The sequence below is a fragment of the Silene latifolia genome, chromosome X (assembly GCF_048544455.1).
Source record: "Silene latifolia isolate original U9 population chromosome X, ASM4854445v1, whole genome shotgun sequence".
NCBI lineage: Eukaryota > Viridiplantae > Streptophyta > Magnoliopsida > Caryophyllales > Caryophyllaceae > Silene > Silene latifolia.
Genome location: NC_133537.1, coordinates 14336199 through 14359255, shown reverse-complemented (window position 1 = coordinate 14359255; position 23057 = coordinate 14336199). Strand labels below are relative to the sequence as shown.

The 23057-nt window shown below is 38.3% G+C and overlaps 2 protein-coding genes across 2 annotated transcripts; one reads left to right on the top strand and one right to left on the bottom strand.

Annotated features, from left to right (window-relative positions):
* Positions 1–12914: 12914 nt before the first annotated feature.
* Positions 12915–13750, top strand: LOC141621238 (uncharacterized). Its single transcript, XM_074437887.1, has one exon. The coding sequence runs from the start codon at positions 12977–12979 to the stop codon at positions 13655–13657; it is 681 nt and encodes a 226-aa protein (XP_074293988.1). The 5' UTR covers positions 12915–12976; the 3' UTR covers positions 13658–13750.
* A 291-nt stretch (positions 13751–14041) lies between these two features.
* LOC141622975 (pentatricopeptide repeat-containing protein At5g66520-like) lies at positions 14042–21202 on the bottom strand. Its single transcript, XM_074439010.1, has 3 exons — positions 21165–21202; positions 20431–20535; positions 14042–16546 (listed from the first exon to the last, which is right to left on the bottom strand). The coding sequence occupies exon 3, from the start codon at positions 15953–15955 to the stop codon at positions 14084–14086; it is 1872 nt and encodes a 623-aa protein (XP_074295111.1). The 5' UTR covers positions 15956–16546; positions 20431–20535; positions 21165–21202; the 3' UTR covers positions 14042–14083.
* Positions 21203–23057: the final 1855 nt, after the last annotated feature.

The window sequence follows — 23057 nt, the reverse complement described above, 5'->3', positions numbered from 1 at the left end:
TTGTGCAAGCATATTCTTTTTGTTCTTTTTGTTCTTCAGTTTTGAAATAATGTTCCTCTTGAACATAGAAAGGCTTTTTAAAGAATTTCAAACACTTGTGAATTTTCCCGAAAATTTCTCCATTCGTTAGTATCAGAAACCATGGTGCAACAGTCACAGGAACTGTTGCACGGTTTTGCCATAACTTATGCGTAAAAAAAATATGTTGAACTACCTCGTTTACAACATTTGTTCTAGACTATGGGCATGCTTGACTTGTTCTTCATCTTGATCATCTTTGAACTTCTTTGATCTATCATTGGATGCTTCAATTTACTAAGCATTCAACTAAGAGGCAAACGATTAAATCATAATGAAACTTGGCATCATCAACCAAGTGTGTTCTAACAGAAATTAAAGATAACAAATACTCCCTAGTCCCTCCTATCCACTATTTAGGAAGCTTTTGGTTCGCACTAGGGGAAGAGAATGGGAATCGGAAAGGGAAATAAGAGAAAAGGAAAGATTCTAATGGGTTTGATTGTAAAAACAAGTTAAGGAATGTAAACCTCTTGTGCAAAATAAACTCAAGCTAATTGACCCGGCTCGAAAAATCTATCCCTAGACACGTAATTGACCCGAACAACAACTCCTGTATGTGACCTAAAACCTGAACCGACCCAAACGTGGTATGAGCTTTGTTGACCCGTAATTGACCCGACCCAAAATAAACCGATCCGAAACCACCTAACTAAAAAATAACGCGATAAAACATAACTCTAATTGACATAAAATAACTTGAAATGACTAATATGAAAACAGTGAGGTGGCAAACGGGTCAATCGGATCAGTTTCGGTTCGGGTTCTTTCGAATCGGGTTATTTCGATTTATCTTTTTTTTTTTCGATTTCAGTTCGGTTCAACTCAGGTTGGATTCAGTTTCCACTTTTAATCGGTTGTAAATATTTCGGATTGGTTCAGGTTTGAGTCGGGTCAATATCGGAGCAAATAAGATTCGAGTCGGGTCAATATCAAAGTAGATGAGATTCGAGTCAGGTCATAATCGGATCAGATGTCAAGAAGTAATATATAATGTTTTTTTTTGTATATAATACAAATAATTTTTATTTTTAAAAAGTAATATATATAATGTTTTTTTTGTATAACTACGATATAATAAAATTCATTGAGGTCAAATATGTGACACTCATTTACAAAAAGACACCTTATGTTGGGGTTGGTGTCCTTAACAGTTAGTGCAAGGACTTATAAACCTCTAAAAAGGATCAAAGGGCATACTTTTGGTATTATTATCAGTTGATCCACGTTTATCAATAACGGTTGGCTTGCTAGATAAGTTTGACGTTATTGTCATACAGATGGCGGTGATCAACTGGTCCCTAAAAGTCACACCTATAGGATACGTTCGAGAGATGTGACGGTATGAAAATACTGTCATGTAGATGCCAATTTTGACTAACCAGTTAGTCCGAGTTATTTGACTAGTAATTAGTCAAATATGTGATGTTGAGATATTATATTTAATACGGATTAAATATCATGGGCTAAGGCGAATTAACCAGTTAATTCGTAAAATTAAATATAAAACGATTTATATTTAATTAAATGTATATTGAATATAATTATACAATACTGTTTTTGTCGGACACGAATTAATAATTCAGCTAACCCGTATTATTAGCTGATGCCTTAATTTCCGATAACCGATAACAGTTTATAATCAAACCGCGTCATATACATTTAGTCATTGGGGTTCAGACTACGAGTCAAATAGAAGAGGAAATGGAAAAGCCCATTTCCTCCCCATGGACTCGGCTTGGCCGAATTAGGAGAACAAAAAGGAGAGCCTCCTCCTTCTTGTGTGACCTAATCATCATTAGTGAAGAGAATTAGGGTTTTAGAGATTAATTTCTTCTCTGAAACCGAGATCTCACATCTCGAGAAAAACTCACAACAAGTTCTCCCTATATTGCAAGGCAATCGGAGAACACGTTCTAGCACAAGGGCATATCTCGGACAAGTCTTGGGTGCAACAATTAGGAGGGAATCTGATTTGATTTCTGTTCTTTACGCCGTGCATCAAAGGACCCGAGGTTGATTCTAATTCCTTATCGTTTCTATATTGTATTTATGTTTTATGACGATATTCGCATGTTAAATTTACGTTATAGTCCTAAATTTAAAGGGTAGTATACGGATATTAACCCACAAGTGGTATCAGAGCGAGGCCACGTGAATTTTTCCATGTGTTTTTCATAAAACGATCTTGAAACGATTTTGCTTTTGTCTCAAAAACCGTGCCTAGTATACACGGCAGAAATTTTGAAACCGTGTCATGTATTACACGGAAATTTCATCTTGTTTTCGTTTTTGATTTATGCATATTGTTGTGTTATACGGAGATTATAACAATATGTCATGTTTTATCAATTACAAAATTGTTTTTGATGTGTTTTTGATCAATTTTGCGAATGATTTATTCATCAAAACAGTTTTCACGAGGGTTTGAAGTTTTCAGAGGTTTTAGCACTCGATCGACCAAGTTTTTAATCGATCGAGTGGTTTTTCGACAAGTTTTTGCTCGATCGAGTCCTTGTTGTACTCGATCGACACCGCTTTAAAACTCCACCGCTTTCGATCGAGGAGTCCTCGTACTCGATCGAAAGCGATTGCTTGATATAAGTCCTCGATCGACCACCATTTCGTCGATCGAGTACCTCCGATTAGCATACCTCTCGATCGACTTGCGATTTGATCGATCGAGCCCTCTGTCCTCCCTCGATCGAGCACTTATGTCCCTGGATCGAGGGATTTAAATCTTTGACACTTTGAAAATTTGTTTCTTTTGATTTAAATTTTCTTTTGGCTTCAATATGTACTTTATACGGATATAGTACACTCGCTATGATTGTGAAACGGTTCACACACGTACCATTAAGTTATTTTAAAGCGTTTTTAAAGTAACGGATTGTAATGGATTAAAATTAAATGATAGAAGCGGTTTTATCACATGAATTTTAATCATTAAAAGGTGGTTTGGATAATTTTAACATAATTACGGAATTATGTCACGAATGAATTTTTTTTTAGTTGATGCATTTTTATTTATCGTTAATTATGAATGTTTTTGAATGCCTTTTATTACGTATTTATTTATTTATTTATTTTGCAAACGGTTGTAACTTAGTGTGGCCTTAGTAGAACGTGTTACCGTAATGATGGAACACGGTCTTGGTTGTATTTTGAGATCTCGTATCTCCGTTTTGGATTTTTCACTTGTAATTACAGTTTTTAATTAGAATGTAATTAGGTTTATATTTTGTAATTCTAATTGTAATTTTTGAGAAGACCAAAGACGGAGACCAGATGCTCACTCCCGCTAACTGGATCAAGATGGAACAACAAGACAAGCTTCTTGGGTCCAACGGTGGATTCCAAAGTTGTATTTTGTTCTTTTTATTAGGATAGGCCACACTAGGAAATTTTATTTACGTATTGCATTCAATTATTTATGTTATCGTAACGATAATATGCATCATATTCCGCCTAAAAACCAAACCACCTAATAATTGCATGAAAACTGACACATATAGAGGTCACGAGTTAGTTTTCCTTGACATTCGTATGTCACACGTTTTTCAAAGCCATCATCCAAATAAATTCATTCACGACAAACGCTAGTTATTCGTTCACTTAAAATGAATTATAATTTTGTTGATGGGATCTTCCTCGTATAAACAAAAATTGAGAACGGTCTTTATAGGTCAAACTCCAATGAGTCCCTTCTTCGTCGGTAGGCATAATATGACCCCTTCTACGTCGGGTAAGTTGGAACCGATTGACCTATTTTATCTCAACACTATGATCACTCGTACGATCCTGTGATTATGGTGGACTATAGATAGGATTTACAGAAATCTATCGACCAAGAGTTCTTCCGGAAGAATTAGCTAAACAGTTGGCTTATCAGTTTACAGAAATTGAGTCTTGGGATCACTTGTATCATTCTTGAGGGAGATCAATTATGCAAGTGGGAGAGTCTACATGTTTAAAATGAATTTTAAAATAGACTTAAATCACCTCGATGAGTTGCTTATTTCGTTTTGTTTTTCTTTCTTTTTCAGTGTAGATCACGATTTTAAACTGCTAAAACAACAAATGGCTGGTTCAAGTGATAACCCAATGCCAAGTGCCACATTGGACCGTGAGTCCTGGCTTCGGATCTTCATGAATCAGATGAATCGGTCTACTCGATCAAGAATGATGGATCCAACTTCGCGGACCGGGAGGCGGCATTACGGAATGTCTGCTGCTGACGGGAAGCTCAAATATCTCTTGGAGCCCATCCCGGCAAACCCAGGTCCCACGGCTAGAGCTGCTGAAATCACCAAGTTTAATGATTTCTGTATGGAAGCGGGTGCGATTAAAAACGTACTCATTTTTGCAATGGAACCCAATTTGCAGAAACGCTTCATAGCCCATGGTGCAAACAAGATTTTCACCACGCTCACCAAGGAATTCTCGAAAGCACCGAGAATCGTGACTTATGAGCATACCACTCGCTTCTTTGATGCGAGACTCCAGAAGGGCCAACCGGTTAGCCCACACATTCTCAGCATGATTGAGAATGTCGAGAAACTGGAGACCTTTAACTGTAACATCAGCGAGAACATTGTTATCGACCGCATACTTCACTCACTCCACGATGGTTATTCGCAATTTAGAGCGAATTACTATATGAATGATTTGAAGAAAACTCCCCATGAACTGCACTCCCTTCTCGTACAGACCGAGAAGGACATGAAGTCCAAAGTGGGAGCATGAAACAGGATGTTCTCGTTGTGTCAAATAAAGGGAAGGGTAAGGGCAAAGCTCCGGCAAACCTAGCAGTAGGCAAGGCGAAGTTCAAGAAGTCGGGTTCAGGTAAGAGTGGGCCTGGTGAGTCGAGCACCTCATCAGGCGCGACAAAGAGCAAAATGGATAACATGGAATGCCATCACTGCCACAAGTCTGGGCACTGGAGACGCACATGTCCTGTTTACCATGAGGACATAAAAGCGGGTCGTGTTAAACCTGTTGGTATGTCTTCTTATTCTACTTTTATTCATATGATTGAGATTAACCACGCAAGTTACGGAACTTGGGTACTTGATACTGGTTGTGGTTCTCATCTGTGTAATCATGTGCAGGGGCTCCGAAATCTCGAACCTCTCGTAAAGGGTGAGGTTGACCCGCGTGTCGGGAATGGAGCAAGAGTGGCTGCCGTCTCGAGGGGAACATATGTGATCCAGCTTCCTAGCGGATTTGAGTTATCATTATATGATTGCTATTATGTTCCTAGTCTTTCGAAAAACATTATTTCGTTTACGCACTTGACAAACTCGGATTTTCATTTGTAATTGAGAATAATACTTGCATTTTCTCTTTACACAATATGATTTATGGCGGGCGGTCTCCATGAATGGAATTTATGTTTTAGATCAGACCACCGAAATATTACACGTAATGAATAAAAAGTTAAAGGTTGGTGACAAAGATCAAACGTATCTATGGCACTGCCGCATGGGACACATAAATGAGAAACGCGTAAAACAACTCATTAAACATGGAGCTATCTCGGCTTTTGATTTTCAATCATTTGGCACGTGTGAATCATGTCTCATCGGTAAGATGACTCGTATTTCCTTCAAAGGTGTTGGAATGCGCGCTGCTGACCTATTAGGACTCATACACACGGATGTATGTGGCCCTATGTCAATCACCGCACGAGAAGGCTATAGGTATTTCATCACTTTCACGGACGATTTGAGTAGATATGGCTATGTCTACTTAATGAAGCACAAAAGTGAATCCTTTGAGAAATTCAAGGAATACCAAAATAGGGTACAGAACCTACTTGGTAGAAAGATAAAAACACTACGTTCAGATCGTGGTGGCGAGTATCTTTCTCACGAGTTTGATCAACACCTTAAAGACTGTGGGATCGCCCTACGATTAACTCCACCGGAACACCTCAATTGAATGGTGTGTCCGAACGGAGAAATCGAACACTACTTGATATGGTTCGATCCATGATGAGTCACACGGTTTTACCTGATTCATTATGGGGTTATGCTCTTTTGTCGGCCGCTCTAATACTTAACCGAAGTCCGTCTAAAGCTGTTGACAAGACTCCATATGAACTATGGAAGGGAACGGTCCCTAACTTGTCCTTTATACGGGTTTGGGGCTGCGAGGCTTATGTCAAGTGGAGACACGAAGATAAGCTCGGCCCGCGATCGGTCAAGACATACTTTATAGGTTATCCTAAAGGAACACGTGGTCATTACTTCTATTCGCCAACCGAACAACGTGTTTTTGTTGCGGCTAGTGCGACATTCTTAGAGAAGGAATTTCTCGAGAATGCAAAGAGTGATAGAACCTTCGACCTGTCGGAGATTCCAGAACCAAACACCGAGCAACCATTGGAGGAACCTATTCCTTCAATCCCGGCTGCGGTGAATATTCCTGAGGAACCTAGGAGGTCGGGAAGAGTCTCTATTCCTCCCGGACAGATACATTGGTATGGTCGAGGAACATGACATAGATGACGTTCTACTTCTAACGAGTAGTGAACCCGCAACCTATAAAGGTGCCATGACTAGTTTCGACTCAAAGCTATGGCTTGAGGCCATGCAATCCGAGATGGACTCCATGTATGAGAACAACGTGTGGATCTTGTTGACTTACCTGCTAAGGTTCGTCCCCTTCAATGCAAATGGCTTTACAAGATAAAGCATTCTGTGGAAGGTCAGCAAGATATCTACAAAGCACGACTAGTTGCTAAAAGTTTCACCCAAGTGCCAGGTTTGCACTACGATGAGATTTTTGCACCCGTAGTCATGCTGCGTTCCATTCGGATTATCTTAGCGATTGCCGCTTTTCATGACTATGAAATTTGGCAAATGGACGTGAAGACCGCCTTCTTAAACGGCTTTTTGGAGGAAGAGTTGTACATGGTACAACCCGAAGGTTTCATCGATCCAGTACATCCTAAGAAAGTGTGCAAGCTTAAGCGTTCCATTTATGGACTTAAGCAAGCATCTCGGAGTTGGAATCATCGCTTCGACCAAGTGATAAAAGAAAATGGATTTACTCGATCGGTCGAGGAACCATGTCTATATATCAAGTCGAGTGGGAGCAAGATTGTCTTCCTAATATTGTATGTTGATGACATACTCCTGATTGGGAATGATATACCTCTCTTAACTTCGGTGAAAGTATGGTTGAAAAACCATTTCCAGATGAAAGATCTGGGAGAGGCACAAAGAATTCTAGGCATCCGTATCTATCGAGATAGATCACGACGGATGTTATCTCTCGATCAGAGTCTTACATAGACAAAGTCCTAGAGAGATTCAAAGATGACTAACTCCAAGAAGGGGTTCCTTCCTATGGCTCCGTGGGTGCATCCGAGCAAGTCTCGGGCACCCGAGACACCGGAAGAGAAAGAGCGCATGACACGGATTCCTTATGCTTCGGCAATAGGATCAATCATGTATGCCATGATATGCACACGTCCGGACGTGGCATATGCATTGAGTATGACAAGTCGATTCCAACAAAGAACCAGGTGAATCACATTGGTTGTCTGTCAAGAACATTCTTAAGTACCTACGGAGGACTAAAGATTGGGCATTGACTTATGGAGGCGATCAAAAGCTATGCGCAACCGGTTACGCAGATGCTAGCTTCCAAACGGATCGAGATGACTCAAATCTCGATCTGGATTCGTTTTTACTCTTAATGGCGCTGCGGTCACTGGAAGAGTTCGAAACAAACTGTCACAAAAGAGATTCTACGACTGAGTCCGAGTACTATGCCGCGTCTGAAGCTACAAAGGAAGCGATATGGATGCGTCAATTCTTACATGGGCTCTCTGTAGTGCCTAGTTCGAATGACCCGATCACCATCTATTGCGACAATAGTGGTGCCATCTTCCAAGCTAAGGAGCCAAAGTCTAGCAACAAGTCTAGACATGTACAACGGAAAGCTCATCTAATCCGGGATTACGTGGAGCAAAAGACAGTAGTGATAGAAAAGATTGCTACAGATGATAACATAGCAGATCCTCTCACTAAAGCATTACGACAAGATAAGCATGAAGGGCATGTTAATTCCATGGGAATTAAACGTGTTCCTAAGTTGTAGTACTCTTTTATGGATCAGATTCATCCTCTCTTGTACTCTATACGACATCATCGTTTTGATATTTTATATATATATTTTGTTTTTCATGTGGAATTGTACGACAATTTTGAACACCACAAAGTGAACTGAACAAACATCATATCTTTTTCAGTCCTTAATTGCCCACATGAGCTGATAACTCTGGCAATTATTTTGTGACGTTGGTTGATGGTGGGTTCAACGAGCCATAAGTCAACCGGTTGACCGACCAATCACGAGGCGATTTATACGGATATTTCGTAGGACACAATTGTGACATCGACGTGGAGTCCTAAATGTTTTATAACATTCGTTGCCCGGTCGTGGATAGGACCTCCATGGTGATCCTAAGAGTCGATTCTTTTGACTATCGACTGTCTCTAGAGACTAAGGCAGATTTTGGGTGACTTTGGTTTCTTTCTCACGGTCATCCGTAACAGGGGGCCAAGTAGATTTTTTCTGGGTCATTTCATGCTGTGCTTAGATCGGAAGGAGTTCGAGTTGAAGGAAATATTCAGCCTTTATCGGTACTTGATATTTCTCGGGGCCACTCGAGGAGTCAGAATCGAAATGCATGGCCATGCTCGGATACGGATTCGTTTTATCAGTTAAGTTACTCTCTAGTCGGGGAAACCACTCTAGATACAGATCGATTGTAAAATACGACCTTTGTGGATCCAGATCTGCAAATTGTTTTACATTGAGTGGGAGAAATTTTAAATGAATATGAGAATCGGTTATCGCACATACACTTGTTCGGACAAGTGGGAGTTTGTTGGAGGTAGTGTCCTCCAGTTAGTGCGGATAACGTCATTGCACATACACTTGTACGGACAAGTGGGAGCTTGTTGGGGTTGGTGTCCTTAACAGTTAGTGCAAGGACTTATAAACCTCTAAAAGGATCAAAGGGCATACTTTTGGTATTATTATCAGTTGATCCACGTTTATCAATAACGGTTGGCTTGCTAGATAAGTTTGACGTTATTGTCATACAGATGGCGGTGATCAACTGGTCCCTAAAAGTCACACCTATAGGATACGTTCGAGAGATGTGACGGTATGAAAATACTGTCATGTAGATGCCAATTTTGACTAACCAGTTAGTCCGAGTTATTTGACTAGTAATTAGTCAAATATGTGATGTTGAGATATTATATTTAATACGGATTAAATATCATGGGCTAAGGCGAATTAACCAGTTAATTCGTAAAATTAAATATAAAACGATTTATATTTAATTAAATGTATATTGAATATAATTATACAATACTGTTTTTGTCGGACACGAATTAATAATTCAGCTAACCCGTATTATTAGCTGATGCCTTAATTTCCGATAACCGATAATGATTTATAATCAAACCGCGTCATATACATTTAGTCATTGGGGTTCGGACTACGAGTCAAATAGAAGAGGAAATGGAAAAGCCCATTTCCTCCCCATGGACTCGGCTTGGCCGAATTAGGAGAACAAAAAGGAGAGCCTCCTCCTTCTTGTGTGACCTAATCATCATTAGTGAAGAGAATTAGGGTTTTAGAGATTAATTTCTTCTCTGAAACCGAGATCTCACATCTCGAGAAAAACTCACAACAAGTTCTCCCTATATTGCAAGGCAATCGGAGAACACGTTCTAGCACAAGGGCATATCTCGGACAAGTCTTGGGTGCAACAATTAGGAGGGAATCTGATTTGATTTCTGTTCTTTACGCCGTGCATCAAAGGACCCGAGGTTGATTCTAATTCCTTATCGTTTCTATATTGTATTTATGTTTTATGACGATATTCGCATGTTAAATTTACGTTATAGTCCTAAATTTAAAGGGTAGTATACGGATATTAACCCACACCTTAGATGTGAAGCCTAGGTACATTCGGGTCATTTCGGGTTTGTTCGATCAAGCTCTTGACAAATATGAATTTCAGTGGATTTGTAATTTGAATATTCCTCCAAAATTGAATTTTTTTCTTTGGAAAGCCTGTGTTGACGGCCTTCCAATGAAAAGTAGACTTCTTAAGAGTCATATTGATGTCCCACCTCATTGTGTTCTGTGCAACAATCCTATTGAAAACAAAAATCATTTCTTTTACGAATGTCCTTTGATTGGGTCTGTCATCCAAGACCTGAACATTATTAGTTTCAACGAGTTTTTGTTAAAATATGATAATATTACAAGTCAAAGTTTTCTAACAAAACTTATTTATCTCAAAGATTTAATTCCAATAGATGATTTCATTAAGATTATTTTTATTTGGTGGAATGAATGGTTTCATAGAAATGATATTATCTTTAATAATGTTAATTTATGTATCAGCAAACTTATTACTTTATGTAATAATAGCACTAAGATCTGGAATGTGACTAGATTTAGGGATCTCAACAATCCCGAGATAGAAGAGTCGGCTAGAAACAACTCTAGTAAGGAAGAGATTTGGTGGGAAAAACCTAGAAACGACTTCCTAAAGCTAAATTTTGACGGATCGAGAATAGAAGGTAATAAAGCTGTTTTAGGATATTCTATAAGAAATCACAATGGTAAAGTCGTTTTGTTGGGAGCAAAAAAGTGTGGATCTAATAGTATCCTTGTTGCGGAAGCTCTCGCTTTAAAAGAAGGTATTTTAGCAGCTAAATACTTAGGAATTTCAAAGTTAATTGTGGATGGTGATAATTTATGTGTTATTAACTCGATTCGAGGTACTTGGCAAATTCCTTGGGAAATTTCTAGTAATATCAAGGATGTGAAATTAGACCTTCATTTTTTCGATGAAGTGATAATTAAACATTGCTTTCGTGAAGCCAACAAGGTTGCTGACTTCATGGCCTCTATTGGACATTCATGTCCAACTCTTTCGAGGTGGTTTGATAGCCGGTGGCTTCAACTTACCTCCCTCATTCGAAAGGATGAGATAGGTTGGTCCTACCCTAGAGGATCAATCTAGTTTTCTTACCTAATCAAAAAAAAAAAAAAATGTACGGGTTGAAATCGGTTCAGGTATATATCGGTTCGGATTAAAACAATTCAGGTTGAAACGGTGGTTCAGGTTCATTCGATCTTGGGTCTATTTCGGATATTACAATTTCGGTTCGATTTCGAATCAATTCAGGTCGATTCAGGTTTCGGGGTGAAGTTCAGTTATACCTTTCGGATGTACGATCAGATGTCGATTCAGGTATTTTTGATCAATTTTTCGGGTTCGTTATATTTTTGCCAGGTCTAGAAAACACACTTAATATTATTTACGTTAAAATAAAGAATCAATTATCAAAATTAACCTATCTTAAATGACTTTTTCTTCTATTAATCATTGACTTGAAAATGACCCGATCAACAAACCCAAAACAAACCCGAAACTCGAAGTGACTCCACTTGACGAGAACTAACTCAAAAATGTGACACACGACCTGGCCAGATCTGATCAGATTCGATTTACCCGTTTCTAAGTATATCTAATTACCCGTATAATATCTTAATTTATATAAACTTGAATATGAAGTTGTTTTGCTTCTCACAAAATACTTGAAGTATAATTCGTATGCAATATTTTTGCGAACCAGTGTATGCAATACACGAGAGATGTCAACAAGTTACAAACTAATGAGGTCATGTTTATGCATAAACTTATATAATTAATCTTAAACGAACCCGTAATTTTCACGGGGATAAAAACTAGTTGTCATATTAAATTTTTTTTGCATGAAGGGAATCCCGAAGAAATTCATTAAACTTATTATTACGATAGTTATTTAAAACACTAAACTAACTTTTTTTTTCCATTTAATCAATTTTAGTTTTTTTTTTACGAGTTTTCAATGTTAATATTCATTATCTTTGGGTATTAAGAATTTATTTTTGCTCTACTATTGATGTTCAATTATAATGGTTAATTTTAATTTTTTTTGTCAATGACAGAGTATAAAAGTACGGATCAAAATTATGTACAAAAAAAATTAAAGGAAATTCGTTAGGATAAGAAAATATATAAGTCATTACGTAGAATGCAAAAAAAAAAAAAAAAAAAAAAAATATTTTCGAAAAATAAAATATCGATAAGTTGAATTATACAATGAAAATTCCAAGTCATTACAAAGCGTCCATTTGATGTTGGTTGTGAATTTGTAACTTGAATTTTTATATGGACTTTTTTTTTTCAATTTTCAAATTTTCAAATAAGCATAGTCTTAGGATCTTCGCTACCCCAAACAAAAATCCTGACTTTGCCCTGATTTATGGTTAAAGTTTTTGAAGTGACTACCAAAAACTGAATATAGTAGGACCCGGGGGAAGGTAGTGCCAGGTCGGGCCGGCCTACGGCGGGTAAAACTGGACCCGAGCACTGCTTAGTTACGGTATGGCTAAGGTGGGCTGGGCCCAAGCCCATGTAATTTTTTTAACAAGGTCAACCAACACTCAACACAATGGCACGGGCTGGGCCAATGACGGGCAAAAACTGGCGCCATGTGCTGAGCTGGGCTTAGCTAGCTTGACACATTGGTCATTGGCCACTTGTAATTGGAGAAGTGATTTAGGTTAACCGCGTAGGAAGATACTAGTGAAAAGTTAGCTTATCCCCCAAGTCCAAAACACAGTCATACAACTTTTAAGTCGGTTTATTCAGCTTGCTTCACACTTCATACCGTACGTACAACTATATATACATACATACATACATACCTTCACCTTCCCACATCCATTCTTTCTTCTCTCTCTCTTCCAAAATTTCAAATCTTTATTTTCTTTCTTATAAGTACTCTTCCTAAAATCCTTTCATATGGCAAATAGTAACAGTAATAGTAATAATAGCGATAATATTAATAGAGGCGCAGGTGATGGCCTCGAGAAATTTGCTAGGGAGAACTGCTTAATGCTGTTGGCAACAAAGGCAGCCGCAATCGCAGCAGCAGCAATAGCTAAGCAAGAAGTCGTGTCTGGTGAAGACGATGACGTGGAATGTAAGTACCCATGTAGGACATGTGGGAGGACGTTTAAGTCATTCCAAGCGTTAGGGGGACACCGTGCTAGTCACGTGAAGCCTAAGTCCACAGTAGACGACGGGAGTGATGCGTCCTCCGGCGAACCTGTGAAGCCCAAGACTTTCCAATGTTCTACTTGCGGAGTTGAGTTTGGTACCGGACAGGCTCTTGGCGGTCACATGCGCTGTCACAGATCGCGTATCCCTGCTTTTTCTACTAACACTAGCAGCAGCGTCACCACTGAAGAAGACAGTAACATCAAGAAGCAGATAAAGAAGCGCAAGAACGATGTCATTACACCGGTGCTCAAGAAATTGAGCAGTAGTACTAAGCGCGTCTGCTTGGAGTTGACCCTGGATTATGCACCGGAAAAAGTACAACAACATGTTGATGACATTGAACAAGGGGAGATGGTTGAACAGGAAGATGACAACTATGATTTTCTCAAGCTTGAGTTACGACAGCCGATTAGGAATTAATTACGGAATTAATTTTCGAGTTTCTTGATTAAGTTTTGTGCATAACCTTGTGCAGACCACATTATCACTTTATCAGTAGGAAGTTAATTAGGTTTTTGTCAGGGATTTCAGATACTCCCTCCGTCTCGTTCATTAGTTAGATAGTTAGATTAGTTCACATTTGTTAGATCTGACTTCTGAGAATTCACAAATACAATACTCTGTTTTCTTGCGATGTTAGAGCTTTGATACTTCGTATGTCACGACTAATATAAAGATATACTCAGTTTTCTCGAATTATTTCTCACCTGATTAGGGTATCTCTCGTAAAGAAACAAAAAAAAAAGTAAAACAATTAACCGAGACGGGTGTAACTCATGTAAGGTGGAAAATTGATAAAACATGTGACCGTAAAACTCTTCCTTCAAATAAGATCGTCTCTAACTTTCACCAAAAATCTTTACAAGAGCATTCTCCGTCTATAAAATGATGGAAACGGTTCCTATCTCTAACAATTATTTCGCGATTAAACGCCTTGGAGATGAATTTACTAGCTTGGTGGCAATCTCTACAAACTCTCAGATTCTTGGAGATTCTGATGGTCTCTCCTGCTTTAGTTTTCAGTAAACCGAATGCAATTGCAAGCTTTTCACTATGATAATTCAAAGGGTTCTCCTTTTCCTCCTCCTCAATCTCGTGTAGCACCCCCTCGGTCTCAGGTACATAACCAAGACCTCTGATTCTTTCCAACATTTCTTCAAGCTTTGCATATATTTTCTTGCTGTCGGGATGAGTCCGGCCTCCTGCAATAAATTCTGCGATGCGCCCTTCCATTTCAATGACCGACAAACCAGGAACTTTCTTCACACCCTTATCATTCATCAGCCTCCTCACGTTGGCAACATCATCCCATCTACCGGCTGAGGCATAGAGGTTTGCCAGTAACACATATCGGCCACTATTATTTGGATCTAATTCGATTAATCGCTTGCCCATTTCTTCTCCTACCTCGATATTTTTATGGATCTTACAAGCTCCGACTAGAGCACCCAATATCCCGGAATCTACATCCATGGGCATCTCCTCGACAAGCTTTCTCGCGTCTTCAACCAAACCTGCTCTACCTAACAAATCAACCATACACCCAAAATGCTCCGTTCTTGGTTCTAATCCATAAACTTCGGTCATATACTTGAAGTACTCTCGACCTGTCTCAACCAACCCAGAGTGTGCACATGCACTTAATAAATTCAAGAATGTGATGTGATCAGGAGTAATCCTCTCTAATTCCATAGCCTTGAAAAGCTCTACGGCAGCTTCTCCTCTCCCATGCATTGCTAGTCCACCAATCATACAATTCCATGTCGATAATCCTTTACAAGAACACCGATTAAATACTTCTAAAGCCTTTTCTAAATGGCCACACTTGCAATACATGTCGATAATTGTTGTTGCAAGTTTTGTGTCCATCTCTATCCCATTCCGGTTCATGTATCCATGTATCCACTCTCCCTGCTCCAAGGCGCCTAATCTCGTACAAGCGGATAGCATGCTGGCTATGACGTACCTATCCAACTCGACATTCTCAGACCTCATTTCATTAAACAACGAAAATGCCTGGTGGAAGTGGTTATGCTGCACGAAGGACGCGATAATTGCATTCCAAGCAGCAGAACTTCTCTGCGGCATTACCCTAAATACTTCATAAGCCTCATTTAGAAGACCCAATTGTGAATAACCACTAATTAAAGTAGTCCAAGAGACAACATCTTTTTCCTTCATCTTGTCAAAGACTCTTCGGGCATCCTCCAAAGATTCAAACTTCATATACATATAAATCAGATTGTTCTGCGAAAACCTGTCCTCCAAAAACCCCAACTTAACAACATGTCCATGAATTTGCTTCCCTTCTTCAACTCCATTATCGGCACTACACGCTCGAATCAGAGGAGGAAAAGTGAAGTTATTCGGAACAACACAGTCATCCAACATTCTCAGGTATAACTGAATGCATTCAGTAACCAAATTACACTGCAAGTAACCCCTGATAAGAGTGTTGTACAGGAAAGCATCTGGTTCAGTCATTTTTTCAAAAATTCGGTGTGCATACCATAAATCACCAGAATTTGACAGCGCACAGAACTTAATAGCTCTGCCCATCACATCGTTGTCGGATGAGAGGCCAAGTTTGATGATTTGAGAGTGTAATTGCTTGAGTTCCACCATTGATGAGCATCTTTCAAGGCCTTGAACTGGATTAAGGTAGCTCACAGTGGATGGATAAGCAGCAACAGTGGCAGAAGAGGTTAAAGGAATCATCTCTTTAGTTTCATCCCTCTAATTCATTAATCAAATGGAATTTATTTTTTGGCAGGAGTGAAAAAAATACATAATTAGGAGTAGCATCATAATAATCAGTTTGGATAATGTTACTATGATATTGGCCACTCAGTAGGTTTGTCCTTGACAGGAGTATTAACAAATAATAAAGGAAATTTTTATATTGGTCCCCCTCAGGTTCACCAGTTAAAACTGCTGACCACTTCTTTTGTAAAATTTTAGATTTTTACATATGAGAAATGATAATTTTTTACTTTTAGAGACCTATGTTGGACTCAATATTTGTCACATTTAACATTCGTATAACGTAACGCCACTCTCCAAGTCAATACTTTGACTATACCTTTTACAAATAATATTATTCCTTTTATCATATTTATGATTAAATTTTGAAAAAAAAGTCACATAGGAAGATAAATGTAAAGCAAACGGAGTCGTACACTTACGAGTTAACGAATTCATCTAAATTAATATTTTTTTGGTGTGTGTAAAGGGAGCCCCAAGGGCAAATATGTTTCCGACGGGATTCTCCAGCCCACATGACTATGACTTTACCTAGCTAGTTGAAATCTGCAAGATACGAAAACACAAAGATCCCAATAAAACACCAACTATTTTTAAAAATTAATTCTAGAAAATATCAGGATTTAATACTCCGTAATTAATATGATTAGAATACTTATAGTCTCGCTTACTTCAAGATACGAAAACCCAAAGATCTCAAAACAGAAACAAAAAAAATGAAAATAGGAAACCCATTAACTAAGATGAAGTTGGAGCTGTTTCCAAACTTGGAAAGCTCTTACAAAAACTCGAGGGTATCCATATACAGCCTCACACTAGGTGCATAATTCATATACTCGTAAAGGATTATAGAGTTATAGACCAATCACAAACTGCTATTAGTGTGTGGTCATGTGCAGTGTATACATGCACCTCATCTCATAAACATGTTAACACATTACACATACAAATAACAATTTCTTTAATGTATATCTCTAAGTGGAGGAAAAACTTCTTTACTTTTTAAATCTCTCTCTTTTAAGAGAAAATATTTTGTAAATATATAGTAGGAGTATTATTAGCAAAAGGAGTATTAAAGTATTTTTTTACTACAAACATAATAATGTAATTCTTACACTTTCTAGCATATTCCGTATTATTTTTCCTACAAAAATTAGAGCGTTTTTGGATACAAAAAGGGTGAAAAGAGGGAGCAGGGAAGGGAACGTAAGGAGAGGGTGAATTGGAGGAATGAGTTTTCCCTCCGAATCTTTGGAGGGGTAATTCGTTTTTCCTCCCCTCTACATTCATTATATTTTACTTCATAAAACGTAAGAGCGGATCCAATAATTTCTTATTTAAAAAGAAGAAGAATAAAAGGAGTAGCCAGCTGATGTAGCATAAATATGAACAGTGAAAAGAAGACAGGAAAGCAGAAAGAATATGCTGGGGGAGATCCGGGTTCCATTCCTCTCCCACCAAACCTAAGGTCTCATCACATTTCATTCAGCTTACTTTACAGCATCATTACTTAATAGAGTAACTCAGAAACCCTCTACTACCTCTTCATCCACTTTTTCCTTCAAAGATCTGAAGCTACAAACATGACAGAGTTTAGTGGAAGCAAAAGGCGCAAAAAATGGTGCAATGGGAAGGATGAGATCAACAGGATTCAAGTCTCTATATCGCACGGTTGAAAATCGTCGACAGTATCAAGATCATGTTACTTTGAATCGAGCACAGATTCAAAGATGGGGCAACTGACTATCCTTTGGCAATGGTTCACCTACAAGATAGACACCTTTAGTCTATTACTCTTCTTTGTTGTTATGTTCAGCCTTTATGTTTTCTTAGCTTAGAAATTAAGTGATTGCTACTCATTGTTACTAATACTTTTCAGTTAGTTTGTGTAAGTGAAAAACACAGGGCCAAAAAGGGCAATTCTGAGTGTATGAGATACTCCTATCTATATCAATCTATTATCAACATCCTGTTTTTCCTATTTGTAGATACAGCATTACCCAAGTGCCTTCATGGCTCCCACAAATTGCGAAGTAAGGGGGTCGGATGTATACAGCGTTACCCTTGTGTTAGCAACACAGAGTGGTTGTTTCCTATTTGTAGATGTTTGTTTTAAAAAAAGCAGGACCATGAACCAAATGAATGTCAAATCAGATGACAGGGAAAGAAATCAAAAACACAGAGGCAAACTACCAGGAAAAAAAATATAGCTGCCATCTGCTTCCGAGTTCGTAACCTGCTAGAATCCCAAAAATACAATTGAAGTTGGCCTATACTATTTTGTGTCACGCTTTTTCGTTTACCTACTATTTCTTGTGTTTTAGTCATTTGTTTACCCTTTTATTTTAGACAAAGAGTCATCCTTTTACATAAAATTACATTTAGTCCCTTGTCACTCAACACAAGAGCAATAGTTATAGTTGTTTCTTCCACCCTCCTTGGGCAAAGGTAAAGAAATGATTTAGGCAAAGTTGATATGAATACTACTATTTCTCTTAACAAAAGGGTAGTTGAAAATTGGGTAGTTTTAGGACATGCTCCCAAAAAATAATGAATGACATAATAATTGCCCTTCATCTCAATTTCAATCCTTGGAAGATATAAAAATGCACCCCTATGAGCGAATCCTACAATCGCTAGAGCATGGTTAAGGGTTACATAAGCCGAGTGTGATGGTCCGGACACATTACCTACCGGACAGTGACATTGAGCATGGTAAGGGTTATGTATGCCGAGACTAACAGATGACTCACTCTGGCACCCATGCGAGATTATTGTGGTCTTAAGGTGTCTAAGAGTTGGTGCTCACAATGGGAGCTCATTGTCAAATTGTTGTCTCAGCTCGTCTAGGAAAGGAAATTGTGGAGGCTGTTACACAGGCTCGGATTGTTTCTAGGGGGACAGTTTTAGAACCGAATGAATATTTTCCGCAAGCATCATAAGGGTTGTTCCAGACTTCCAGGATGAGGCGATGGTAATTTACAATAATAAACATTTCATAACTCCATCTTTAATATCCCTTGTGGTAAGTGTTAGGTCGGTCGAGACAGTGATAGACGGCTAAATAGGCAGCCACCCATATGAAATCATAGTAATCCTAGGTGGTTTTGAGTTATTCTTGACATTGTGACCTCATCATGGCACAATCTCCCAGGGTGGTCCAGGGATGGCAATTTCCAAGGCTTTAATACACATTTGTGACTACTTAAGGAGGTATACTGTTAGAATCAAACGGAAATCTTCCGAAAGAATTATGAATCTTTCATAGATATGGTGATGGACTGATGGTAGTTGGTCTAGCAATAAATATTAAAATGGATCATCACTCCATAGTCGACAGATCCCATGGCAAGGGTTTGGTACACTCCTAACCAGCTAAAATGTTAAAATCTATAAAACACTATAGTAGAGTCCTAGGGCATCTGAGTTGATCTTGAGAAGCTTAGCTCATTTTGAAACAGTCGTCTCTAGTGGTCTCGTAAAGACGGTTTATAAGGTTATAATAAACCCTCAAGACTTCGTCTTAGGGAAGAACCCATTTAAAATTTTCGGAAGGATCCTAAAGGTCTTTCATATAGTTGGTGATGGTAATTGGTCCAATAGTAAACATCATGGTGGCTAACTGGTTCACCACTCCATAATTGATATCCTCATGGTACGGTTTAGGGTGCTCAAGAAACTACTGTACGCCTAAAACAGGCACCAATACGACACTATAGTGCTCATTGCTTCATGTATTTTGTTTGTGTTGGTCTTGACAACGGCCATTCTGACAGTCACTCAAGTGGTTTCAAGAAAGCGATTTAGAAACCTGTAATACACAATCGAACCCTACTTGATAATGCAGGATTTCAAAAACAAGTAAAAATATTCGCAAGGCATATTAGAGGTTTTCCATGGATGTGGTGATGGTAAATTGTCAACTTATAAACCAATAAACCAAAGGAAGGCTAGATTTAACCATCGCCTCAAACATTGTCACAAATTTGCTCAGCCCACGATTAAAACATACTTCATCCATCCCAATCATTTGTTTACTTTTTTTTATTCTTTGTGAGGGGTATTCTAATCAAAAGTAAATAAATGACTGAGACGGGGGGAGTAAATATTTTTGAATGCAAGTTATGCAACTCTTTATGAGGTCTGATAAGCTAGCTTAGTTGTACAATACTTAAATCGTCGACCCCTACGTCAAAAAAGAGCTGATAACATCACACATTTATAACCCCCATTGAATTCAATCACATTCTTTCGAGATCTGTGGTCATCAACACACAGAAATAGCCTAATATCACAGTTTCAATAACACAATGCAAACTAGTCACAGTTTCAAAAGCACGGTGCTAACTAATTGACAAAATGCAGGTATAAGGCAAAGCCACCAAACATATGAGAATAAACAGTGCTTAATAGTAAAATAGTAATCATACCATGTTGTTAACGATTTGATAATCGCTTTCAATGTCAAACCTCCATTTCCCCTCACTATTCCTCCTTGTTCATGACCTTAAAGGCATCATTGAGCGCGTAAATTACTGACATGCAAGTACAACAAACAAATCAATAAACAAGTATAAACCTGTCGTCCATCATAGACAGAATGGCCTCAGTGGGGTTATTAATTCAATCAAATGAACAATTTCGCAACAAAAAGGGAAATTGACATTCCGCATTGTTTCACTTCCCCTAAATAAAAAACACAAGTTATGACATAAATTGTGACCGTCACAGACAAGACTTACTGATAAATCAACGTTGATTTTAAAAGAAATGGATGGTCAATAGAATAGGGTAATTATTTTGTAATAAGGGTTTGCATCCGATAATTTTACAGCACAAATACATTTGTAACAATGCTTGTCCCATATAAAATCAATAAATTCATGATAATTCATTAAGTAATGCCATGATTAACGCGAAATTGAAACGCAGTAACTATTATGCAACTAACTCATATCACAAACAGTAGGTCTCATGAGAGACCGTCTTCCACTAATTTAGTGGGAGACATAATAGGGAAAAAAAATCAGTGGTCCCTCACCCCATCATGTGACGATATTGAGAGACCGTCTCTCCCGAGTTTTTGTGTATCACAAATTCAAATTCAGGGGAGATTTTAAAAAAAAAAATGGAGAGAGAAAAATGAGGAAGAACTAAGAAGTACCTTGAAGGCTGAAGCGGGAGCGACTCGGATGTTTTGCGGGAAAGTATTAAACTACGGTTTTGTGTTTTCACTCTATTCTTTTTTTTTTTTGACAAAGAAAAAAAAAACGCAATTTATTTTCGCAGTACGTATTTTACTTATTATAGTACTTTTTACACCATACTTTCCATTTGTTTGCCCTTCACAAAAAAAATACAGTAAACCTAATTCTCTCTTCTTCTCTCTAGTATTGAAACCTTAACCATCTTCAACAACATTAAACTCTTCAATTATGAACGATTATTTAAGTGACGAACAGGTAATTAATCCGTTAATCTTATACTCCGTATTACTTATTAATTACAAACTAAAAAAAAATAAAAAATAAAAAAAATAAACATAGTACACAGTACACAGGCAAATGCAAAACAACATTACTTGAAGTTTTTGCTTAAATGGGGTTGAAACCCAAACTATTTAACAAAATAGGGTCGATTTCAAACTATTTACCAAAAATGGGTCCACGTCATTATTTCCGATTTTTTTTTTTTTTAATGAACTGTTAGTTTCTCGCTGTCCCGGACAGCGAGATATTGCTTGCCATATGAATACTTTCGTCCTCGCCGTTCTCCTTGCTCCGACCACCAAATAACGAAATACCACCACCATTCTCTTCTTCCCACTTCCCTTATCATATTCACAGCTTTGTTTAAGTTATTAGCTCAATGTTTTGCGCAAAAACCGACCCGCAATATCACCCTCCACTAATGATTTCGATTTCGCGGCAATCCATTTATCTTGTCTTAATATGATTATTTGTACCATATGAACTCGTTTTTTATGTAATTCAAATCTGGGTTTTGATTTATAATCATCAATTGATAAAACTTGTGAGTAGTTCGGTAATAATGTGCTTAATGTAAGTGTGAAATACACCGTACTACCTAGAAGACAGTAGAAGTATTCGTGTAACAATGGTGCATTTATACAGCGACAAGTCCGACAACTGCATTACCAATTGCCTCAAGCTTCGTGCTAAAGTTGGATGAGGTGACGAGGTGTGGGATATATACTGGTCTTACTTAAAAAACGAATTCAGATGATACAAATAATCATTAAGAGAATATAAATGGATTGCCGCGAAACCGAAATCGATAGTGGAGGGTGATATTGTGAGTCGTTTTTTACGCAAACCATTATACTAATAACTTAACAAAAGACGCTCTTATGATAAGGGAAGTGGGAAGAAGAGAATGGTGGTGGTATTTCGTTATTTGGTGGTCGGAACAAGGAGAACGGCGAGGACGAAAGTTGCTTGTCAAGCACCTTCATATGGCAAGCAATATCTCGTTGTCCCAGACAGCGAGAAACTAACATTCATTAAAAAAAAAAAAAAAATCAGAAATAATGACGTGGACCCATTTTTGGTAAATAGTTTGAAATCGACCCTATTTTGTTAAATAGTTTGTGTTTCAACCCCATTTAAGCAAAAACTTCACATTACTTTGTGTAGTACATCATCCGCCGCCCACACCCGCCATCACTACCGCCGCATAATCACCACAACCACGTCATCAACACCGCACCACCACCATGTCAGCACCGACCACCATCGACGCATCTCCCCTATCCCGATGCATCACCCCGACGCACCAATGACGACGCATCATAAACTATCCCGACGAACAACCACCGGCGGCGACCAATCCGGCAGCCGGCTATCCCTTATCTCGATGTCGATAACCGCTTAAGTAGTTGCCTTGTGAATTTTGAGATGAATTGATGTTTTAACAGTAGAGAGAAAACATGATAGAGAGGTTAGAGAGGGAAAATGAGAGGGGTAAAATTGTCAATAGTGTATTGTGTTGAGTAAAATGTGTACTACGAAAATCAGGACCAAAAAAAAAAAAGATG